The sequence below is a fragment of the Mytilus galloprovincialis genome, chromosome 9 (assembly GCF_965363235.1).
Source record: "Mytilus galloprovincialis chromosome 9, xbMytGall1.hap1.1, whole genome shotgun sequence".
Taxonomy (NCBI): Eukaryota; Metazoa; Mollusca; class Bivalvia; order Mytilida; family Mytilidae; genus Mytilus; species Mytilus galloprovincialis.
Window position 1 is genome coordinate 53,666,638 of NC_134846.1, and position 23,150 is coordinate 53,689,787.

The following is a 23,150-nucleotide window of genomic DNA, read 5'->3' on the forward strand; positions in this document are numbered from 1 at the left end:
AAATTCATCTTCTCCCCAAATCTGCATTGATGTTTTTGTTGGTTGCTTAACATCCAGTGGCAAATATTTCATGCATGTTCAGGACTGCATTAAGGAGTTATTGTAGTCAATATAAGTCAATAAGACTCTAATTATTAATAGGGAGATGCTATCAAAACTTTATAACAAATGTCTCCTAGCATGAGCTAAATTAAACCAACATTTTTATCATGCAAACATCTATCTGAAGAAATTTCTAAATACAGAAAGTGACCAACTTAATGTTGAAGTCGGTGATCCATAATATGCTTTCCTCATTTAGACCAAACATAATGATTTCAGAGATCTTATAATCTTCCTCCTTTTTTTTACAGTACTAGTAACAATAAAGGACTTACCAAACCGGAATGTATCATTTTTAGCTCACCTGGCCCGAAGGGCCAAGTGAGCTTTTCCCATCACTTTGCGTCCGGCGTCCGTCGTCGTCGTCGTCGTCGTCCGTCGTCTGTCGTCCGTCGTCCGTCGTCCGTCGTCGTTAACTTTTACAAAAATCTTCTCCTCTGAAACTACTGGGCCAAATTGAACCAAACTTGGCCACAATCATCATTGGGGTATCTAGTTTAAACAATGTGTGGCGTGACCCGGTCAACCAACCAAGATGACCGCCACGGCTAAAAATAGAACATAGGGGTAAAATGCAGTTTTTGGCTTATAACTCAAAAACCAAAGCATTTAGAGGAAATCTGACATGGGGTAAATATGTTTATCAGGTCAAGATCTATCTGCCCTGAAATTTTCAGATGAATCGGTCAACCCGTTGTTGGGTTGCTGCCCCTGAATTGGTCATTTTGAGGAAATTTTGCTGTTTTTGGTTATTATCTTGAATATTATTATAGATAGAGATAAACTGTAAACAGCAATAATGTTCGGCAAAGTTAGATTTACAAATAAGTCAACATGACCGAAATGGTCAGTTGACCCCTTTAGGAGTTATTGCCCTTTATAGTCAATTTTTAAACATTTTTCATAAATATAAGTAATCTTTTACAAAAATCTTCTCCTCTGAAACTACTGGGCCAAATTAATCCAAACTTGGCCACAATTATCTTTGGGGTATCTAGTTTAAAAAATGTGTGGCGTGACCCGGTCAACCAATCAAGATGGCCGCCACGGCTAAAAATAGAACATAGGGGTAAAATGCAGTTTTTGGCTTATAACTCAAAAACCAAAGCATTTAGAGCAAATCTGATGTGGGGTAAAAATGTTTATCAGGTCAAGATCTATCTGCCCTGAAATTTTCAGATGAATCGGTCAACCTGTTGTTGGGTTGCTGCCCCTGAATTGGTAATTTTGAGGAAATTTTTGCCGTTTTTGGTTATTATCTTGAATATTATTATAGATAGAGATAAACTGTAAACAGGAATAATGTTCAGCAAAGTTAGATTTACAAATAAGTCAACATGACCAAAATGGTCAGTTGACCCCTTAAGGAGTTATTGCCCTTTATAGTCAATTTTTAACCATTTTTCATAAATCTAAGTAATCTTTTACAAAAATCTTCTCCTCTGAAACTAATGGGCCAAATTAATCCAAAGTTGGCCACAATTATCTTTGGGGTATCTAGTTTAAAAAATGTGTGGTGTGACCTGGTCAACCAACCAAGATGGCCGCCACGGCTAAAAATAGAACATAGGGGTAAAATGCAGTTTATGGCTTATAACTCAAAAACCAAAACATTTAGAGGAACTCTGACATGGAGTAAAAATGTTTGTCAGGTCAAGATCTATCTGCCCTGAAATTTTCAGATGAATCGGTCAACCTGTTGTTGGGTTGCTGCCCCTGAATTGGTAATTTTGAGGAAATTTTGCTGTTTTTGGTTATTATCTTGAATATTATTATAGATAGAGATCAACTGTAAACAGCAATAATGTTCATCAAAGTAAGATTTACAAATAAGTCAACATGACCGAAATGGTCAGTTGACCCCTTTAGGAGTTATTGCCCTTTATAGTCAATTTTTAACCATTTTTCGTAAATCTTAGTTATCTTTTACAAAAATCTTCTCTGAAACTACTGGGCCAAATTAATTCAAACCTGGCCACAGTCATCTTTGAGGTACCTTGTTTGAAAAATGTGTCCGATGACCTGGCCATCCAACCAAGATGGCCAATACGGCTAAAAATAGAACAGGGGTAAAATGTAGTTTTTTGCCTATAACTCTGAAACCCAAATCATTTAGAGGAAATCTGACAAGGAGTTAAATTGTTAATTAAGTCAATATATATCTGCCCTGAAATATTCAAATGAATAGGACAACTGGTTATTGGGTTGCTGCCCTCCAATTGGTAATTTTTAAAGAAATTTTGCTGTTTTTGGTTATTATCTTGAATACTATTATAGATAGCGATAAACTGTAAACAGCGATAATGTTCATCAAAGTAAGATCTACAAATAAGTCCACATGACCTAAATGGTCAATTGACCCCTTAAGGAGTTATTGCCCTTTATAGTCAATTTTTAACAATTTTCATTAATTTGGTAAATTTATGTAAATTTTTACCAAATATTTTTCTCTGTTACTAATGGGCAAAGTTCATTATAGATATAATTGTAAGAAGCAAGAATGTTCAGTAAAGTAAGAACTTCAAACACATCACCATCACCAAAATACAATTTTGTCATGAATCCATTTGTGTTCTTTGTTTAATATGCACATAGACCAAGGTGAGCGACACAGGCTCTTTAGAGCCTCTAGTTTTTTACTGCTTTCAATTTTTTTCTTGAGACGTTACGTAACAAAGAAAGCCTACTTATTAGAAGGTTCTTGACACTGTCAGACAAGCATCATGGGTTCAACTTCTGTCTATGTAAGTTTTAAAATGTACATTTCAGTGTATGGCATTTGTCAATTTAGTGTTTCAAAACCTTTTATCTAAGACATTGTTTACAATGATGTTCCTACCACATCTTTTTTTTTAAAGAAAAAAATACCTGAAAAGATAGAACTAGCAATGTTTCAAAGCACTCAAAAGGTGCACCAACAGGAAAACATTTATCACTCCTTTTCATCTGTTTATCAGATAAAATCTCAAAATCTTATCTTATTTTCTATACATGTATAATGAAAAATTACCCTTTACATTCAAAAATAATTCCTAGTTATCAAACAGACAGACTATGCATGTCAGAAGCATGATTTGATTGTATCATCTTTGTAGATGAAAGCAAGCTGTTTTACTTCCTTGTTGCATCTATCAATAGACTGAAAAGAATCCTTCCTTTACAAAATAGAAACATCAGCATGATTCATTATTCTGCAAATCTTTTAGACTTTGCTTCAAAGCTTACCTGACAGTTTATTTGTCTGACCAAACAAAGTTACTGACAGAATCCTGTTACACAGCTAAACTTACTTTAATTAGCAAACCTACTGACAATGAGAATCGTGAAAAATAGAGCTAAAACTTATGTTGATAAGCTATCTGAAAACTGACTAATTTTACACAGAGCTGATGTAACCAGAATTAGCAAAGCTATAGTATAAGAGCAAAACCATACAAACCAGAATCAGGTAATGCCAAGCTACTGACTAGGGAAAATCAGATCAAACAAAAGTTTAACCTAAATCAGCAACTGAGAACCTCCCTGATCAATAGAGTTAATTTACATTCAACAATAAGCAAAGGAACTGACTGCGGAGAGTATATTTTCAAACTGAGCTTACTTTACATGAATCAGGATAGATCAGGATTTTGAGGAGACCCACTTGACATAGAGCAAGCATTATTGAATCAGCTAAAAAGCTAAAGACTGTGACAAGACTTACAGTACTAATCTTACCTGAATCAGCAAAGCTACTGACTGTGAGAAGAACCATGTTACATAAAGATCTATCAGACAGATGGTACGATATATATTGCTCCAACATGTCTAATACTCCTTCCTCTAAAGCTCTTTCTTGGAGACTTTCTAAAAAAAAACGAATTTGTAACACGTTTAAACATCTGTAAATGTAATATTTATATAAATTGCTCTTATGAAACTATTGTGGCAGATACATCTTAAAGACACAATTAGGTCTTAAGTGCACTTTACCAAACTTGTAGGTTTTAACAAGTTATATTTTTCTCTTTTGGATCTTTTACTATCAGTTTTATTTCTGTTCATTCTTGTGAATGCTTCAGGTGAAATTGACTGAAGATATCTAACAACTGAATTGGTTTCATTCCGTCCTTTTTCCTTGTCTGGATACCCAATGATAACAACTACTGACTACGCATTATCTGTCAGTTTGGTTCAATTTTATCAAAACAAGCACCAAAATTAAAGTGATAAATTATTGAATTGCAAGACAATAATTTAATTTCATTCAATCATTTAAAATGCAACTTATTATTTATTTCACATAATATGATTATGAAGATGAATGTGTATCTGCTCAGCATGTTCAGTTATTGAAAAGTAAAACTAGTGATTGAGTAGGACTGTCAATTACCAGTACATAACTGATTATAACCCCCACCCCTTCCACAAAAAAAACCCACACACATTACAAATACTTTCTTCTACAGGTTCCAAGGTAAAAGTTGATGAAAATTATTCATATCAATGATATGACATCAAACAGAAAAAGCGATATTAAACTATTGCACATTTGCACATGATATTTATAATTTAAAACTCTTAACATAGATAGATCTATTTCTAAATATTTCAGGGTATATGGCTTCAGCTTTCCTTGGAGATCATGTCAATTGTTTTAACATTAGATAGCATTCAGTCCCAAATTGTAAATACCTTTTACATTTTATGCATTAAGTATTGTATCACATTGAACTTTTGTATCTTAATATAACTCTACCTATTTTGGTATCTATTTCCTTATATAACTCTGAGTAATCTATAATTCAAATTGTAATTAGCCTATTGTTGCTTCAAATTTGTTTACTAATCGTTTAAGTGTTATGTGCATTTTGCTTTTAGAAACTGAAAATAATATATAGTAAAAGGGTCAAATAAAATAAATATATTTTTCTAATATTGTCTAATTTAAAATCTACACAACTTTAAACTGAAACAAATTCTTGGCTATTTTACAGAGAATTAAAACTAAGTTAATATTTTCTGCAAAGGACTATACCACAAGGAATTGCAATAAGCACATTACTGATGTATGTATGATAAATTCAAAGTACTATACAGGTAATATATTCTGATCAGAAGTGATGTAAATGCTTAGAACTACATATTGGTATATTACTAAGTTGTCTTATTGTTAATAATTAGGCCAGACCATTTTATTATGTGTTTTGTATACTAGTTAGGTGATTATGTTTAGGCTGATCTTCAATGATCAAAATGTAAGTAGAAGATTTCTCAATTCTGTTTTAATGGAAGTAGTCTAGGAATTATTCAAAGTCCTTGCATATCACTACAAGATTTCCATACATATATGCATGAAACATTTGTCTAGAGATGATAAGGATTACACCCTGTATTATGAAAATACCCCCCCCCCCAAAAAAAAAAAATAAAAAAAAAAATAAACAAGAGTGCACACGCTGAAATGTCTCGCCTTCTATACTAATCATTGATATTATGTTGATAGTCCTAAGTATAAAGCTAAGCTTTAATACAACTGTCACATAAACTTAACATTAACCAAGATAACTAAACAAAGACCAATGAACCTTGAAAATGAGGTCAAGGTCAGATGAACCATGCCAGGCAGACATGTACAGCTAACATTGCTTCTATACAACATCTATAGTTGACCTATTACTTATAGTTTAAGAAAAATAGACCAAAACACAAAAACTTAACACTGTGCAATGAACTGTGAAAATGAGGTCACGGTCAAATAAAACCTGTGCGACTTACATAAAGATCATATAATATTTCCATACATAAAATATAGATGACCTATGGCATATAGTATTAGATAAAAAGACCAAAACTCAAAAACTTAACTTTGACCACTGAACCATGAAAATGAGGTCAAGGTCACATGACATCTGCCCGCTAGATAGGTACACCTTACAATCATTCCATACAACAAATATAGTAGACCTATTGCATATAGTATGAGAAAAACAGACCAAAACACAAAAATTTAACTATAACCACTGAACCATGAAAATGAGGTCAAGGTCAGATGACACCTGCCAGTTGGACATGTACACCTTACAGTCCTTCCATACACTGAATATACTAGCCCTATTGCTTGTAGTATCTGAGATATGGACTTGACCACCAAAACTTAACCTTGTTCACTGATCCATGAAATGAGGTCGAGGTCAAGTGAAAACTGTCTGACAGACATGAGGACCTTTCAAGGTATGCACATATCAAATATAGTTATCCTATTACTTATAATAAGAGAGAATTCAACATTACAAAAAATCTTAACTTTTTTTTCAAGTGGTCACTGAACCATGAAAATGAGGTCAAGGACATTGGACATGTGACTGACGGAAACTTCGTTACATGAGGCATCTATATACAAAGTATGAAGCATCCAGGTCTTCCACCTTCTTAAATATAAAGCTTTTAAGAAGTTAGCTAACACCGCCGCCGCCGCCGCCGCCGCCGGATCACTATCCCTATGTCGAGCTTTCTGCAACAAAAGTTGCAGGCTCGACAATAAATAATTATAAAATTTAAAGACTGTAGACGTACAATTTTCAAAGGTCATATTCTAGTTCTCCATTTCCTTATGATATAGAGTGCACAAAGGTGAATTGCTTTGGAGCATAAATGCTAAGGTTCTGTCCTTTGATCTATTCATATTTCATAATCAAATGTTAGGATTTAGTATTGTGTACTTTTTAAAAATTTACCATAAAAGATCATAAAATATAATCTCATGTTTTATTTGCTTGCCAGACATTTCAAACTAATGGTGTTTTTTTTTCTTCTGATTCATGAATTTGATGAGTTCAGCAAGTTTTCTATAACCCTGTATAACTGTATCAGTATGTAAGTATATCAATCATAAATAGAATGTATACTATTTATACTGGATGACATGTATATCCTTGTATTATAGGTGACAAGGTCATGTTAGAATCAAGCAAAGTCTGCAGATTCTATAATAATGATTAAGTACACCTTTCTTTATATGAATACTCTATTGTGATAAATCTATGCACTGATACTAGTACAAGAATTAGACAGTAGAAAATTATTGAGTATTAAATCCAAAGATATCTTTAAACTGCTTATTTGAAAAATGTAAAACTTCCATTTAAAGCTAGGGTTCTGATACTTACCATGCAGAATTAACAGTAATAGAAAACTAGAATACAAAAAAAAAAACGAAAGATGGGACACAAACAGGGAAAAAGTTTTGACTATCATAGAAAATATATAATGGGTTAAGTAAGGTCAGAAAGCTTATCTTCAGCATTGGCCCCAATCAGCCTAACATGGAGAAGTTATCTACCTTAGATAATGTCTTATGTGTCTTATGTAGGGATCATCAATGTTTTATGTGACTTTACCATGTGTATTAGTAAGATTAAGAAGAAATCCACAAGCTATGGTTCGGAGTCTGTCTGCTCCCTCCTCTTCACTCTTTATCTTTGACTTCAGAAGAGACAACAGCTTAGCCATTCCATCAAAAGAATCAACTGCATTTCTGCCCTCATCTAAAAATTAAATAAAAAGATTGTTGGCTTAACTGATATTGATATGGATTCTTCCTGTTAGTGGGATCTGAAAACATTTTTACAAATAACATTTCAAATTGTGTCTTTCTAAAAGGGACATTTGAATTCTGCAACACATGAAGGTAAACTGATTTTAATAAAAGACAACCTACCCTATGAAACTCCTTTCGTTGAAGATTTAAAAGAATTTGATAAAGTATCCTTAACTGAGATACAGTTATGCGTATCAAATTGCTTTGATGCTATTCTCATCTTTCTTTTTTTTTTATACCAATTTTCATGGATTGGTGAAAAATTGTAATTTTGAGGAGAGTTGATTTCTATGTTTTGCCTGCATACAAACCTATTGTAAATTTCTAGTACATTGAACATTTAAATTCATGGTTCACAATTACATGTACCCAAGAAACGACAATATTTGGTATTCTGTGAATAATAACATCCATAGTTATCAGGATTTCAAAGTTGTCTGAATTGAGAATAGAATGTATTATTCATACGCAAGTATAGAAGCGGAAGTCATATTCCTTAGCCAGCCAATATATCTGTCACACAATGTTCATTATTTAGACATAGCTTGATAAATGGCTCACCCCATAATGGAGCATAGCTATTTATTTATAAGTGGAAATCCACTTCTATATCAAGATGACCACTTCATCTTTGAGTTTATTTATAAGGTATCAGTATCTGATCATATAAAATTTATGAACAGACCATGAATATCATAAAACTTATAACATATTATTTGTCAACTTCGGAAACCAAAGAAAAATAATTTACTTTTTATAGAAATTTAAAGGCTATACAAATGTGATTTTATTATACAGTGAGGTTCAATCTGGTTTTTTTTTTTTAATTACCATAATTTTCAATATAAGCTATTAGTTTTTGAAAGACATTTTCACTAGCCAAGGTTTACGATCCACTCCCCTCCTCTCTGGATTGACAGGATAGTAACCTTTGGCTAGCAAAGAGGAGTGAATGAGTCAACAGATAATTCCATACAGAAAAGAGGCAGACTAAAAGCTCATCTTATTGCATATGTCATATCATTATATGATTTAAATCATATAAATATTTGTATAACTTATAATTAGGCCACAAATTATGATTAATATGTAAGAATGATGGCAATCAAAGAAAAAAATATAAAACCAGGAAGTTAAATAGATAAAGAAGTATGTGATGGACATTAAATCAGCAAGACTTCCTGGAGGAGTTCTAAGGTTATCTAGTAACATTAACATGTTAAAATGATATAAATCTGATCATAATTTACTTACAAATCAATGAAATCTTAGATTTATTCAGTTTTTGTGATAATCAGAAAAATTAATTGTCTCTCTATTTGATTCAGATCTGCATTATTTCCTATCATGCAAGTACTGGTACATATCTGTACCATTATATCATAATGACATTAATGATGATGGTCATAAATGTGGAGTAATCTTAAGTTAGTATTTAGGAAATTAGAGAATATAATAAGGCAAATCTAAATAAAAAAAAAATGTTTTTTATTTTTTATATAGATTAGACCGTTGGTTTTCCTATTTGAATGGTTTTACACAAGTAAAATTTTGGGCCATTTATAGCTTGCTATTCGGTGTGCGCCAAGGCTCTGTGTTGAAGGCCCTATAATGGTTTACTTGTATAAATTGTGACCTGGATGGAGAGTTGTTTCATTGGCACTCATATCTCATCCCTTATATCTATTTACATAGTTTGTGTGTGTCCCCCACCCCCTTTTACATTTTACCTTCTATACACTGAGACAAAAAAAAAGTTTAAAAAAAAAACAAAAAAGGATAAAAATTGTTAACCAAAACTAGTAGATATGAATGTGTCTCTATGAATCCTAAATTGGTCTTCCCTTATTCCCATATCAACCATTTTCATTGAGTAGTACTTTCAGTTAGTCTTCAAAGAAAGCAATTACTGGCCAAAGTTGTGACTACATGAAATATCTTTTATCGTATATAATTAGCTATTCTATTGAGATGATAGTTTCTGTTACTCATGCACTTTATGCTTAATCAAAAGAACATTCTTTGATCAAATCAGGAGAAGCTTATCTTATGCTGCACTGGGTAAAGTCTTACCAGACGTTTTGTGCAGGGACTAGCATTATTTAATGATGTACGTTATATCATTCATCAAGTTTTTAAAGGTTAAACAAATTCCATTTCATGAAAATAGAATTTCAAGTTTTACTACATTCTTCATAATGTTCACTGAGTGGATAAGAATAGACAATAAAATGATAATTTCCTGATAGAAAGCAACAAATACTATTCAGACATTCCTGAACTTCTAACTGCTTGCTGTGTCAAGGTTCAATGGCATCATTAGAGTATCTTTGAACAAATGGAGAATATGTCCCATGGACACAGATGATGCCCCACTTGCATACAACATTATAAAGGGACATAACTCAAGAACAATAAAAATGACCCTTACCAAATTTGTACTTGATCTGAGCATGGAAGTAATATTTAAATATTCAATACTACTTCCATGATCTGAGTGTTGTGGTAATAAGTATTGTGTATAGGTTTCTTAATGTTTGTTTGGGGCAAACTAAAGTAAGTAACAGAAACTAAAAATTTTGCAATTTTTCGATTTATAAAGAGGAATATCCGGATAATGGTTAAAGTGACACCACAAAAATTCAACTTAATTTATGTTTTGTGGTAATACACATTGTGTATAAGTTTCATAACACTTGGTTGAGGCAAACTTAAGTTAGAAAACAGAAACTAAAAATTTTGCAATTTTTCCATTTATAAAGGGGCATAACTCTAGAACACTTAAAGTGACACCACCAAAATTCAAACTTGATCTGTGTTTTGTGGTAATAAGCATTTATATAAGTTTCATAATATTTGGTTGAGGCAAACTCAAGTTAGAGAAGGGAAACCAAATTTGGGACGTACGTACAGATAGACAAAGGTAAAACTTAATACCCCTCCGCTACTGCGGGAGCATAACGAGAATATGTCCTCACTCTACCAACCCTATCAGATCAGATTTCCATGTTCAGACTTTGGTGAAATCATGGACATCACATATATCTAATTAGTTAACATTCTAATGAACATATGTACTTAGATTCAAGTTGAAGTGACCACATATTTGTTTTTCGTTTTTTTTTTTTTTTTTTTTCATATATATATAAATAAGGCTGTTAGTTTTCTCGTTTGAATTGTTTTACATTGTCTTATTGGGGCCTTTTATAGCTGACTATGCGTTATGGGCTTTGCTCATTTTTGAAGGCTGTACGGTGCCCTATAGTTGTTAATGTCTGTGTCATTTTGGTCTCTTGTGGACACTTGTCTCATTGGCAATCATACCACATCTTCTTCTTTATACAACTTTATGGTAGTCTAACTTTAACCTACCATCAACCAAAAACTTTAACCTGATATGACTGGCATATACACATCCAGACAGGAAAACATACCTCATATCCACTATCCTTTACATAAAAATATAGGTATAATAGCTTTTGGATATGTCTGAATGGATTTGTCGGTCTATGACATATGAATCTTTTCAAGTTATAAGCCATGGTTAACAAATATATATAATAAGTCTGTTTAATTATTAACCAGCCTCGGCTCTGGGTATAGTCTAGACCTTGACACATGGTATAGACACTTGCTCATTATTTAAAGATCTAGGCAGAAATACAAGTCTTTAAATGATGTTTAAGTTTCACTAAAATAATGATACAGGTGTTCCTGCTCATATGACAGTAGGATTTAACATCAGCTTCTAGCTGCAGCTTTGAGATTAGAAAATAATTAAAGGAGCTTTTGAAGCAGTTGGTGGCCCTCTATTAATTACCATAGTGCAGGGAACACAAATGTCAGGCATATCAAAAAGAACTTCAATGTTAACAGACCACATTTCCCCCCTTTTTTCTAACTATCTTAAATGTCAACTTTGTTATTACTAGGATTTGTACTTTTAGACGACAGTCGGATAAACAATATAATTTCACAGAAAGCCTCTAATTTCTAGACAGCAAAAGTTAATAGTTTCTTTCCTTTTAGCTTATGTATCAACACAGATCAATTTATCATAGAAAATCTATAAGAATGAGTTATGACAACAGTTCATGATTGTGATGTTACTGGTAGTGCCAGTCTTAATTCATTAAATCTTGATTGACTGGGGTATTGAGAAAGTACAGATGGAATTCACATTAGTTTGACTATATACTTATATTTAAAAGCAGAACTGTGATTGTCTGTTTGTGTGGGATATATGGGTTAACAAGGATTGGTTGATGCCATTTATATAGCATTTTACTAAATTTAACTTAATTGATCAATGTATTCAGACACAGTTCTTGAATTCTTTTTCCCCCTGGTAGTCCTTGAGGGAAATATGCTGGTTTTCACCATCATTTCTATCTAAAAAAAAAACTGAAATAGTGCCGGTCGTTTGCAAATTTTGGTGGTTAAATCCTTAGGACCACCACTTTTCGAGAACAGTCTGTTCAGAGGGGTTCCATCCTGACTTATATCATATGCAAAACTTTTAAGGTGCACTTTAATAATACACTTTGTATGATATGTAAAATATATCAAAGAAGTTTTTTCAGATTCAGGCATAAAATTAAGTTTCTGGAAATAAACAACTTCTGAATCTGTTGATGGCAGATGCATTCCTGTAGTGAGGGAGCTAAACAATACTTCTGTAATTGCAGAAATTAATTAGTGCATCTTTTATTGCAAACCACTGATTACTGGTAAAGATGCAAGTTTAATTAATGCCATTACAAAGAATTTGCATAGAATTAATTAAATGTTAAACAATTCAAACATGAAAACTAACAGCCTGATTTGTGTACAAAATAATGAACAAAAAACCAATTATGACATACAGCTGAGCAACAAAAGAAAACCTTTGAATAACAGGAGTCAGTTCTGGTTTCTTTGATCAGCAAGCTACTTAATTAGCATTAAATAAAAATTTCAAAATGGAAGGGGTATCATAAATTCATGCAGTGTTTTAGCATTTGCTGCTGTTGCAAAACATTTATTAAAGGAACTTTAGAAACAACCTTTTTATTTTAACTTTCGGTAAAAACATGATCATCTAAAGCTTTTTCATCACATATAGTCAATGTTTGACTCTTACACCTTAACATTGTTCAAATAGCAAACCAAAGTGGTTATTAGATATAAAAATAACATGCAGTATGAGACAACTTTCCACCAGAAACCAAATGAAATAGAAGTTAGTAACTATATAGGTCACTGTCAAGCCTTCAACAATGAGCAAAACCCATACCTCATACCCTGGTAGCTTATATTTGCAGGAGTTTGATTTACTGTTAACATACCAATATAGAGTCTATGTGTGACATTTGATTATACTGGACACTTGCAAGAAAATTACATAATATGTGTACAGATTATGCTGTAACAAAAAATTACATAAAATACAAGGATTTTACTTAGAGATTAACTATAGTGCTAAATAATTATCTTTCCTGATGTTAAAACAAAATAAAAACAGAACATTTATCTAATCACTTTCCATGTATTTAGTTAATTACATATTTAAGATTGGTAATTAGTTTTCTTTAAAAGAAATTTTTCGACCTTGGGAAATAAATGGGTGTATAAAAGTTTGTTACAAAACAAAACTGGTTTTATGGTGATTGGTTTTCAAATCGTTAACTTTAATTAAGATTCTAAAATGAGAGAATTAACAGCAATTCCAGAGCAATGTTGCAAAAGAAATTGTTTTGTATTTTCTCATCTTTTAAAAGTTTGTTCAACCCTCAAAGAATAAGACATTCCTATCCTTATTTTAGACAATGTGTATGCATCACTAGCAATGATCATACAACAACTTATACCCATGAGGCCTACCTAATTGCAGCTAAAACTTATTATATCCAACTTAATAGGTTGACAAGCAATACCAAGAAGTACGATATTTTTGAGAAGTCTCCATTGGGAGATGATATATAAAAGAATGGAAAGTCTCTGTATTAGTGCACTGATTATTATTACATAGAGAAAATGGGTTTAAATATAAATTATAACTGGTACTGGAAGCACAGTATTTGATGGTACTAGTCCTATTAATTACTTGTATCATTGCACAAAATAATACCAAATTCTGATTTTCTATGCAGATTGTCTTTAAGAACTGTTAAATGATGACATTGAGAATGGAAATGGGGAATGTGTCAAAGAGGAAACACCCAAACAAACAGCAGAAAACAACCTAAGGCCACCAATGGGTCTTCTGTTTAACACAGCCAAAAAATGTTACCTTGTTTAAAATAATCCTGAGTTCTAAGGATATGTGGAATAGTTAAAGAACTGGCATCACATTATGTACAATACCAATCAGTAGAAACTTACATATTCACCAGAGAGATACCAGTTAAACTACTTAAAGGAAGCCTGCTGTTCTTTTCTCCAGGAAGATAATTGTTCGGCTTACTTCGCTAATGGTTTCTAACAAAACACTGTTATGTAATTTCACAAGCACGCAGGACATTGTTAAGAAGCTTTATGTGACCAATTTATTGACGGGAAAAATATGATACAAATGTAAGGGATGAATCATAAAATGATGTGTGTTGTATGCATTTCATGGTACTAATAATTTAATCTGCATTAACTCAATTGATGAACCACAGCCTGGAACCACTTTATTAATAACATGTTTTCTTTAATAAGAGGGGCAAAAGATACCAGAGGGAAATTCAAACTCATAAATCGAAAACAAAATGATAACACCATGGCTAAACCAGATGCTCTGCAGGGCATAGCTTTATACGACAGCAGAGGGCGAACCCTAAACAGTTGGGGCAAGTATGGACACAACATTTAAGCATGATACAGCTCCGAATTTGGATTGTGATTAAATAGTTGACACAACATATGTTTCTGACACAGAATGAATGTGGTCTAAGAACTTAAACTTAAAAACTTAAAAATTTTAAATAGGACATTTACCTATTATGGTCCAATATCCAAAATCTAAAAAAATGGTTAGATTCAGCATATCATAGAACCCCAAGAATTCAATTTTTTAAATTTCATAGATTTCTATTTACTTATACTAAAGTTATAGTGGGAAAACCAAATGTCTTTGGACGATGACGACGATGACGCCAACGTCATACCAATATACGGTCGTATAAAGAGAAAAAGACAAGCAATAGTACACAAGACATAACACAAAAAACTAAATACTAAGAAACACAAATCCCACAAAAAACTGGGAGTGATCTCAGGTTCTCCAGACAGGTAAGCAGATCATGTTCCACATAAGGTACCCAAAGAGACATAAAGAGGCCAATCAGTTTTCTTTGGGTGTGTTTAAGTTGCAGTGTAAATACAACAGTGTTCATTGCAAATGTAATTGTTTAATCAGATTATACATTTCACAAAGTCATACTATGCAGGGATCTCCATGGATGAAAATTGAACCATGGAGGAACTTTCACCATTACAAACCTTGTCTACGCTGTACAGTGTAGCGCGATCGGAAGTATTTTATCCCTCCATACAAGGAATGGTGAACATGCTAATTCATTGCTTATTTAAATGGTATCTGGATGATTCGTTCCAACTCCGATTCGTCCCAACAAATTCGTCCCAAATTGCTTGGACAATTCGTTCCAACTTTTTCCAAAACTTGCCAGTTCGTTCCAACTTATTTAAGAACAGTATTAAACAATAATAACCATTTGCATAGCCTTATTATTTCAATTTATAATGCTGTACTTATATATATAATGTAAATAAATACTTAAAATTAGCTTTAAAAGAAATCTATGATTTATTAATTGGGAAGAACGGACGTTGGGTATGATATATTGGTAATAATTAATTATTAAGTATTTCATGACAATTTAATATTTTAAAAATGAACAAATTACTAACTAGTGTTATTTTCAAAGAATTCGTTATCATTATAATTGATTATTATTGTATTCCAATGATGTGCGCATAACAGTTGTTTATGCAGTCATCAAAAGAATTATATCGCACTTAGCTTGGGTCATAGCTTGGGTCCCAAACGCTTGTTAATAATAAGTAAAGCCATACCACATTCACTATGTTTTTCTTACGTGCATCGTTACTACTCATTAGCACCGGTTGTGTATGTTTTACAATATAAAATTTTACTCAGTTTCCTGTACGAAACCGAAAAAAGTAACTTCAAAGAAATATAAAAAACAAAAGAAACAAAATTGTGGGCTTGGAGGTGTGGAAAATAGAATACATATTTTTGATAGGTCAACTTCTTCCAAACCAATAAAAAAAACCATATGAAACATAGATGCTATAAAAGATTCCTAATTCCATATATTGTTTTTACATTCCATCATGGAATCTTCGTGTGTTGTTTGTCATATAAATTCAGGGGCAGCTTGTTACTATCAGATATGAGGGCCAACAAAATCTAAAAAAATGCTACAAATGCAATGAATACGGTCACATTGCTATAGACTGTAGAAATGAACCAAAACGTAGATGGGAACAAAAAGATTATTGTTTCAAGTGTGGTCGCTATGGACACAAATCTACAGAATGTTATAATGACAAAGATGTACCTAATACAAATAACACATATGACAATGGCAATAGTGATCAAGAAAACCTCAAAACGTATGATATCTCTCAATATGACGAAGTACATGATCAAAATATAGACACACATTCCAAATTCTGTAGTTTTGATACGGGAACTAGGTATTTTGGACAGGGTTTTCCTTCACCACCGAAAAAAGATCATATAGAAAATACAGAGGAGTTTGTCACAAGTGAAATTTTAGATACCAATTTAGAATCAATAAATCAATACCAAACAGAGAACACAATATACAAAAACAATTGGGAAAACGAAGAATCGTGGGAACAAGACAATCAGGACGATATTACAAACAAACAAGAAATCATACAACAGAATGAGTTACAAATTGGTGAAATAATAGAAATATCTTGTGAACATAAAGAAAAAACAGTTGAAACACACGAAACCGAAAATGTTTCCGTGTTTACCAGAAATGAACAAACTTTTGAAACAGAATTTGAAAATATTGTTGAAAATGTAGAAATAGATACACAGATAAAAGAAAACGAACAAATGGAAAACAAGAATACAGAAGCTAAGAAAAAGAAAGACAAAACTAAAGTAGGGAAAAAGAAAACTGAAGAAAAGATGGAAGATAAAGACAAGACAAAAAGTTCAAAAACTACACACAAAAAAGGAGAAATACACAGTGATAAGACAAAAAAAGATGAACCGAAAACAGATAGCAAAACAACATTAGCAAATAAAAGGGCGAGAAATTCAACCGGAGATGGCAAAAAGCAAGAGCACACACAAAAGAAAACAAAGGTACAAACACCGACAACTCAAACTTTAAAATGATGCATGCTAAACTAACATTTCTTTATAGCACATTACTAATGTTAAGTATTTTGAAAATTATAAGTGTGAATATTAGATGGAGTTTTGAAACAAAAATAGATGGTATCATTAGAGATTATGGTGACTGTGAAATCATTTGTTTGCAGGAATGTGGTTATATTAAGCAACATGTTATTAGTAATTTAGAAAATAATACAGACTTTAAAATATATTTTTCGCAAGGAGAGTTACATACAAAAGGTGTGGTAACCTTGGTAAAAAAAGATATTGAATGTACAAACCATTACTTTAACAGCAATATATTGAAAGGTAGATTGGTACATACTAGTTTCAAAACTGATGACAAAGTAATAAATCTATTGAACATTTATAGTCCTACAAAATCCACAGGACAACAAGGTTTCTTTTATAGAGAAATGATAGAATACTGTGCAAGTGTAAATATAGAATCACATAGAAATATTATGTTGGGAGATTTTAACTGTATTGATCAAAAGATTGATACAAAAAACCCAAATGTTGTACTTGATAACACTGTAATTTTGTTATATAAAGAATTGTGTACCATGTTAAATACACTAGATAGCTATAGATATAAATATCCAAAAAAGTTATACTTTTATAGGTAATAAAGGTGCTAAAACTAGAATAGACAAAATATGTATATCTGAAGCATTAAAACATAAGATAAGAGATCTTAAGCATATACCCTATCAATATAGTGACCACAAGATCATATATATATCCTTGAAACTTAAAAAAACTAAATGGGGAAATGGTTATTGGAAAATGAATGATAGTTTATTGGACAAAGAACTTTATACCGAATACATAAATAACTTTTGGATAAATTGGAAACAAAGGAAGAGTAACTATAACATTTTAGATTGGTGGGAAATTGGAAAGAAAAAAATTAAAAGAATTGACAATACGTTTCTCCAAGCAATTAGTAGCTCGTGAAAGAATAGAACCTAGTGAATTTTATATAAAGAAAATAAATAAAGTGATTTACGATTTTTTCTGGGACAACATTGAGCTGTTAAACAGAACAACAATTACCAAACAATATAAAGATGATGGACAACAAGTTCCTGACATTAAACTGAAATGTGAAGCCTTACTTTTATATAGAATAACTCAAGTTTTAACTGGAAATTCATCTGTACGGACATCAATATTCATTTATTTCATAGGAATCACTACAAGAACCATACTTCCAAAATTAGCAGAAAATATGTATAGACATTCTGTGGTCACTATAGGGCAATATGAAAGATTAAAATGCATATATCTTAAATATCAAAGTAATATTATACTTAATAAGAAAAGTTTTAAAGACGTTTATTTACAGCTGTTAGAATTTAACAATGTTATAAACAAGATTGAAATATTATACCCAAATGTAAATTTCCAACATATATGGATTAACTTACAAAGGGTAAACAATATGTATATACGAGATTTCATTTATAAAGTTGTACATATGATATTGCCAACAGGGGCGTGGCTCTCTAGGAGAAAGTTTTACAGGCAAACATATAAATGTAGCTATTGTAATAAACATGTTGAGACATTAGAACATCTATTTACAAAATGTGTAACTTTGACATACTTCAGAACCTTTAATTGCTTGGAGAAACGTATTGTCAATTCTTTTAATTTTTTTCTTTCCAATTTCCCACCAATCTAAAATGTTATAGTTACTCTTCCTTTGTTTCCAATTTATCCAAAAGTTATTTATGTATTCGGTATAAAGTTCTTTGTCCAATAAACTATCATTCATTTTCCAATAACCATTTCCCCATTTAGTTTTTTTAAGTTTCAAGGATATATATATGATCTTGTGGTCACTATATTGATAGGGTATATGCTTAAGATCTCTTATCTTATGTTTTAATGCTTCAGATATACATATTTTGTCTATTCTAGTTTTAGCACCTTTATTACCTATAAAAGTATAACTTTTTTGGATATTTATATCTATAGCTATCTAGTGTATTTAACATGGTACACAATTCTTTATATAACAAAATTACAGTGTTATCAAGTACAACATTTGGGTTTTTTGTATCAATCTTTTGATCAATACAGTTAAAATCTCCCAACATAATATTTCTATGTGATTCTATATTTACACTTGCACAGTATTCTATCATTTCTCTATAAAAGAAACCTTGTTGTCCTGTGGATTTTGTAGGACTATAAATGTTCAATAGATTTATTACTTTGTCATCAGTTTTGAAACTAGTATGTACCAATCTACCTTTCAATATATTGCTGTTAAAGTAATGGTTTGTACATTCAATATCTTTTTTTACCAAGGTTACCACACCTTTTGTATGTAACTCTCCTTGCGAAAAATATATTTTAAAGTCTGTATTATTTTCTAAATTACTAATAACATGTTGCTTAATATAACCACATTCCTGCAAACAAATGATTTCACAGTCACCATAATCTCTAATGATACCATCTATTTTTGTTTCAAAACTCCATCTAATATTCACACTTATAATTTTCAAAATACTTAACATTAGTAATGTGCTATAAAGAAATGTTAGTTTAGCATGCATCATTTTAAAGTTTGAGTTGTCGGTGTTTGTACCTTTGTTTTCTTTTGTGTGTGCTCTTGCTTTTTGCCATCTCCGGTTGAATTTCTCGCCCTTTTATTTGCTAATGTTGTTTTGCTATCTGTTTTCGGTTCATCTTTTTTTGTCTTATCACTGTGTATTTCTCCTTTTTTGTGTGTAGTTTTTGAACTTTTTGTCTTGTCTTTATCTTCCATCTTTTCTTCAGTTTTCTTTTTCCCTACTTTAGTTTTGTCTTTCTTTTTCTTAGCTTCTGTATTCTTGTTTTCCATTTGTTCGTTTTCTTTTATCTGTGTATCTATTTCTACATTTTCAACAATATTTTCAAATTCTGTTTCAAAAGTTTGTTCATTTCTGGTAAACACGGAAACATTTTCGGTTTCGTGTGTTTCAACTGTTTTTTCTTTATGTTCACAAGATATTTCTATTATTTCACCAATTTGTAACTCATTCTGTTGTATGATTTCTTGTTTGTTTGTAATATCGTCCTGATTGTCTTGTTCCCACGATTCTTCGTTTTCCCAATTGTTTTTGTATATTGTGTTCTCTGTTTGGTATTGATTTATTGATTCTAAATTGGTATCTAAAATTTCACTTGTGACAAACTCCTCTGTATTTTCTATATGATCTTTTTTCGGTGGTGAAGGAAAACCCTGTCCAAAATACCTAGTTCCCGTATCAAAACTACAGAATTTGGAATGTGTGTCTATATTTTGATCATGTACTTCGTCATATTGAGAGATATCATACGTTTTGAGGTTTTCTTGATCACTATTGCCATTGTCATATGTGTTATTTGTATTAGGTACATCTTTGTCATTATAACATTCTGTAGATTTGTGTCCATAGCGACCACACTTGAAACAATAATCTTTTTGTTCCCATCTACGTTTTGGTTCATTTCTACAGTCTATAGCAATGTGACCGTATTCATTGCATTTGTAGCATTTTTTTAGATTTTGTTGGCCCTCATATCTGATAGTAACAAGCTGCCCCTGAATTTATATGACAAACAACACACGAAGATTCCATGATGGAATGTAAAAACAATATATGGAATTAGGAATCTTTTATAGCATCTATGTTTCATATGGTTTTTTTTATTGGTTTGGAAGAAGTTGACCTATCAAAAATATGTATTCTATTTTCCACACCTCCAAGCCCACAATTTTGTTTCTTTTGTTTTTTATATTTCTTTGAAGTTACTTTTTTCGGTTTCGTACAGGAAACTGAGTAAAATTTTATATTGTAAAACATACACAACCGGTGCTAATGAGTAGTAACGATGCACGTAAGAAAAACATAGTGAATGTGGTATGGCTTTACTTATTATTAACAAGCGTTTGGGACCCAAGCTATGACCCAAGCTAAGTGCGATATAATTCTTTTGATGACTGCATAAACAACTGTTATGCGCACATCATTGGAATACAATAATAATCAATTATAATGATAACGAATTCTTTGAAAATAACACTAGTTAGTAATTTGTTCATTTTTAAAATATTAAATTGTCATGAAATACTTAATAATTAATTATTACCAATATATCATACCCAACGTCCGTTCTTCCCAATTAATAAATCATAGATTTCTTTTAAAGCTAATTTTAAGTATTTATTTACATTATATATATAAGTACAGCATTATAAATTGAAATAATAAGGCTATGCAAATGGTTATTATTGTTTAATACTGTTCTTAAATAAGTTGGAACGAACTGGCAAGTTTTGGAAAAAGTTGGAACGAATTGTCCAAGCAATTTGGGACGAATTTGTTGGGACGAATCGGAGTTGGAACGAATCATCCAGATACCTGTCAGATTCAGAGCCCATTACCGGTATGGCTGATTTGCAGCAACAACAAAACAATTCGTACGGATTATGTAAAAGGTTAAAGAGATTTGTAAAGCAAACGTTGACAATGAAAAGGTTTTTAATGACTTTATCTGGAAAAATTGATGCTGTGCAACATGCATCTTTCGAGTCTGAATAGAAACCGGAAACGCGGATGTATCAATTTGATTGTAATATACGAAATGAATTCGGAATTTAGATACGATATTTCTTTACAGGAAATATTTAAGTTTTTACTTTTAAACTTTTAAAGTAATTCTAAATTATCGTTACAGCAGTACTCGAGTTATTTGCGATGAAATAATATTTACTGTTTTGCGTCTTATTTTGTACTTCTTAAAAAAGGGGGATGCTGATTGCGTAAGTCAAAATAAAGCACGTGTTCGACTTGTTAAACTGTTTTCTTTGTAACTGGATTAATTTATTAATTTATTTATTTAATCTAAATGATCATAATCATTTGCTGAAACTTAGTTGATTACTTCGACAAATGGATCATCTATCCTCAGATAGTATTCTCCTGTCTGGTTTGTTGATCTACCTGTACAAGCTCAGGTACAAGTAATTAGCGATCTTAATCCGGTATACCTCAGGCGTTAGAACTGTATTGGATTATAACATAAAAAGCCTAAGGGTTATGCAATTACATACATTTGATTATAATTGATAAAAAAATGGCGTCGGGCTACAAAAAACGATGAAGTTTTGAACGATGGCGGAAGACAATTTAACGATGGCGCAAGACAATTTAACGATGGCGCGAGTCATTTGACGATGGCGCAAGACATTTGAACGATGGCGGGGCTCCATCGTTAAACAGGCCATGGAGATCCCTGCTATGTGATAGTGCTTATTAATATTGATATATTTTCCCTAGTTTGCCAAAAACCTGCATTTCAATAAACAACAAAAGTTATACTTTTAACAGCATAAACAACTTGTGAATAATATACTAGCATATATTTTAGTATCAGCTATGAAATTGAACAGATCAAAACTATGAAATTGAACAGATCAAAACTTTAAGACAGCTCTACCCATGACATTTTTCTACCAGGATAAAACAAACATTTTTATACATATATGGTAACATTTTCAAATTTCAAGTTCATAATGAGAAAATAAAGAAACATTTTTGCATCTCTCACTGAAAGAACAAATATAAAAAAGTTGCAAACCTTACAACAAATGATCAAATCTGAAATTTGTTATCATAATTTTGTAAAAAAAAATTGCACACCTGAAGTAAATAACCTCAAGTGCATAAAAGAGCCTGCAGAAAAATCAAAGGTAAATTGTGAAAGGGGGTCAATGACCTAAGTAAATCTGGCAAGATACAAAAGTGTTCTATAGACATAGAAACAACTTGGCTGTGTTTATTTAACCTTTGCACAGATCATCAATTTCTTACAGATTTGGACACTGCATAACTAATAACTAATCAACATTTATATGGATTCTGCCTAGCTCATCCAGATCATTTGAAGCACCTGTCTTTATATTTATTTATGATTGGAATAAAGTGTGAACTACAACTTTCTATCAAATCATTTTATTATTACAAAAAAAATTAAAAAACCCAGAATGAAGAGCATTTTCTGAATTGTGCCATATGTTTGAGAGTCAGTAATCTA

At 31.7% G+C, this 23,150-nt stretch overlaps 1 protein-coding gene across 2 annotated transcripts in view; it reads right to left on the reverse strand.

The window, feature by feature from the left end:
* The window catches only part of LOC143045296 (rap1 GTPase-GDP dissociation stimulator 1-B-like), a 73,464-nt gene that overhangs the window by 27,189 nt on the left and 23,125 nt on the right, over positions 1-23,150 (reverse strand). For both annotated transcript variants that reach the window (XM_076217721.1, XM_076217722.1), the window contains exons 5-6: positions 7,482-7,628; positions 3,820-3,948 (exon numbers count right to left, since the gene is read on the reverse strand). In XM_076217721.1, coding sequence (XP_076073836.1) covers positions 3,820-3,948; positions 7,482-7,628 — 276 coding nt within the window. The remainder of the gene's footprint in view (positions 1-3,819; positions 3,949-7,481; positions 7,629-23,150) is intronic.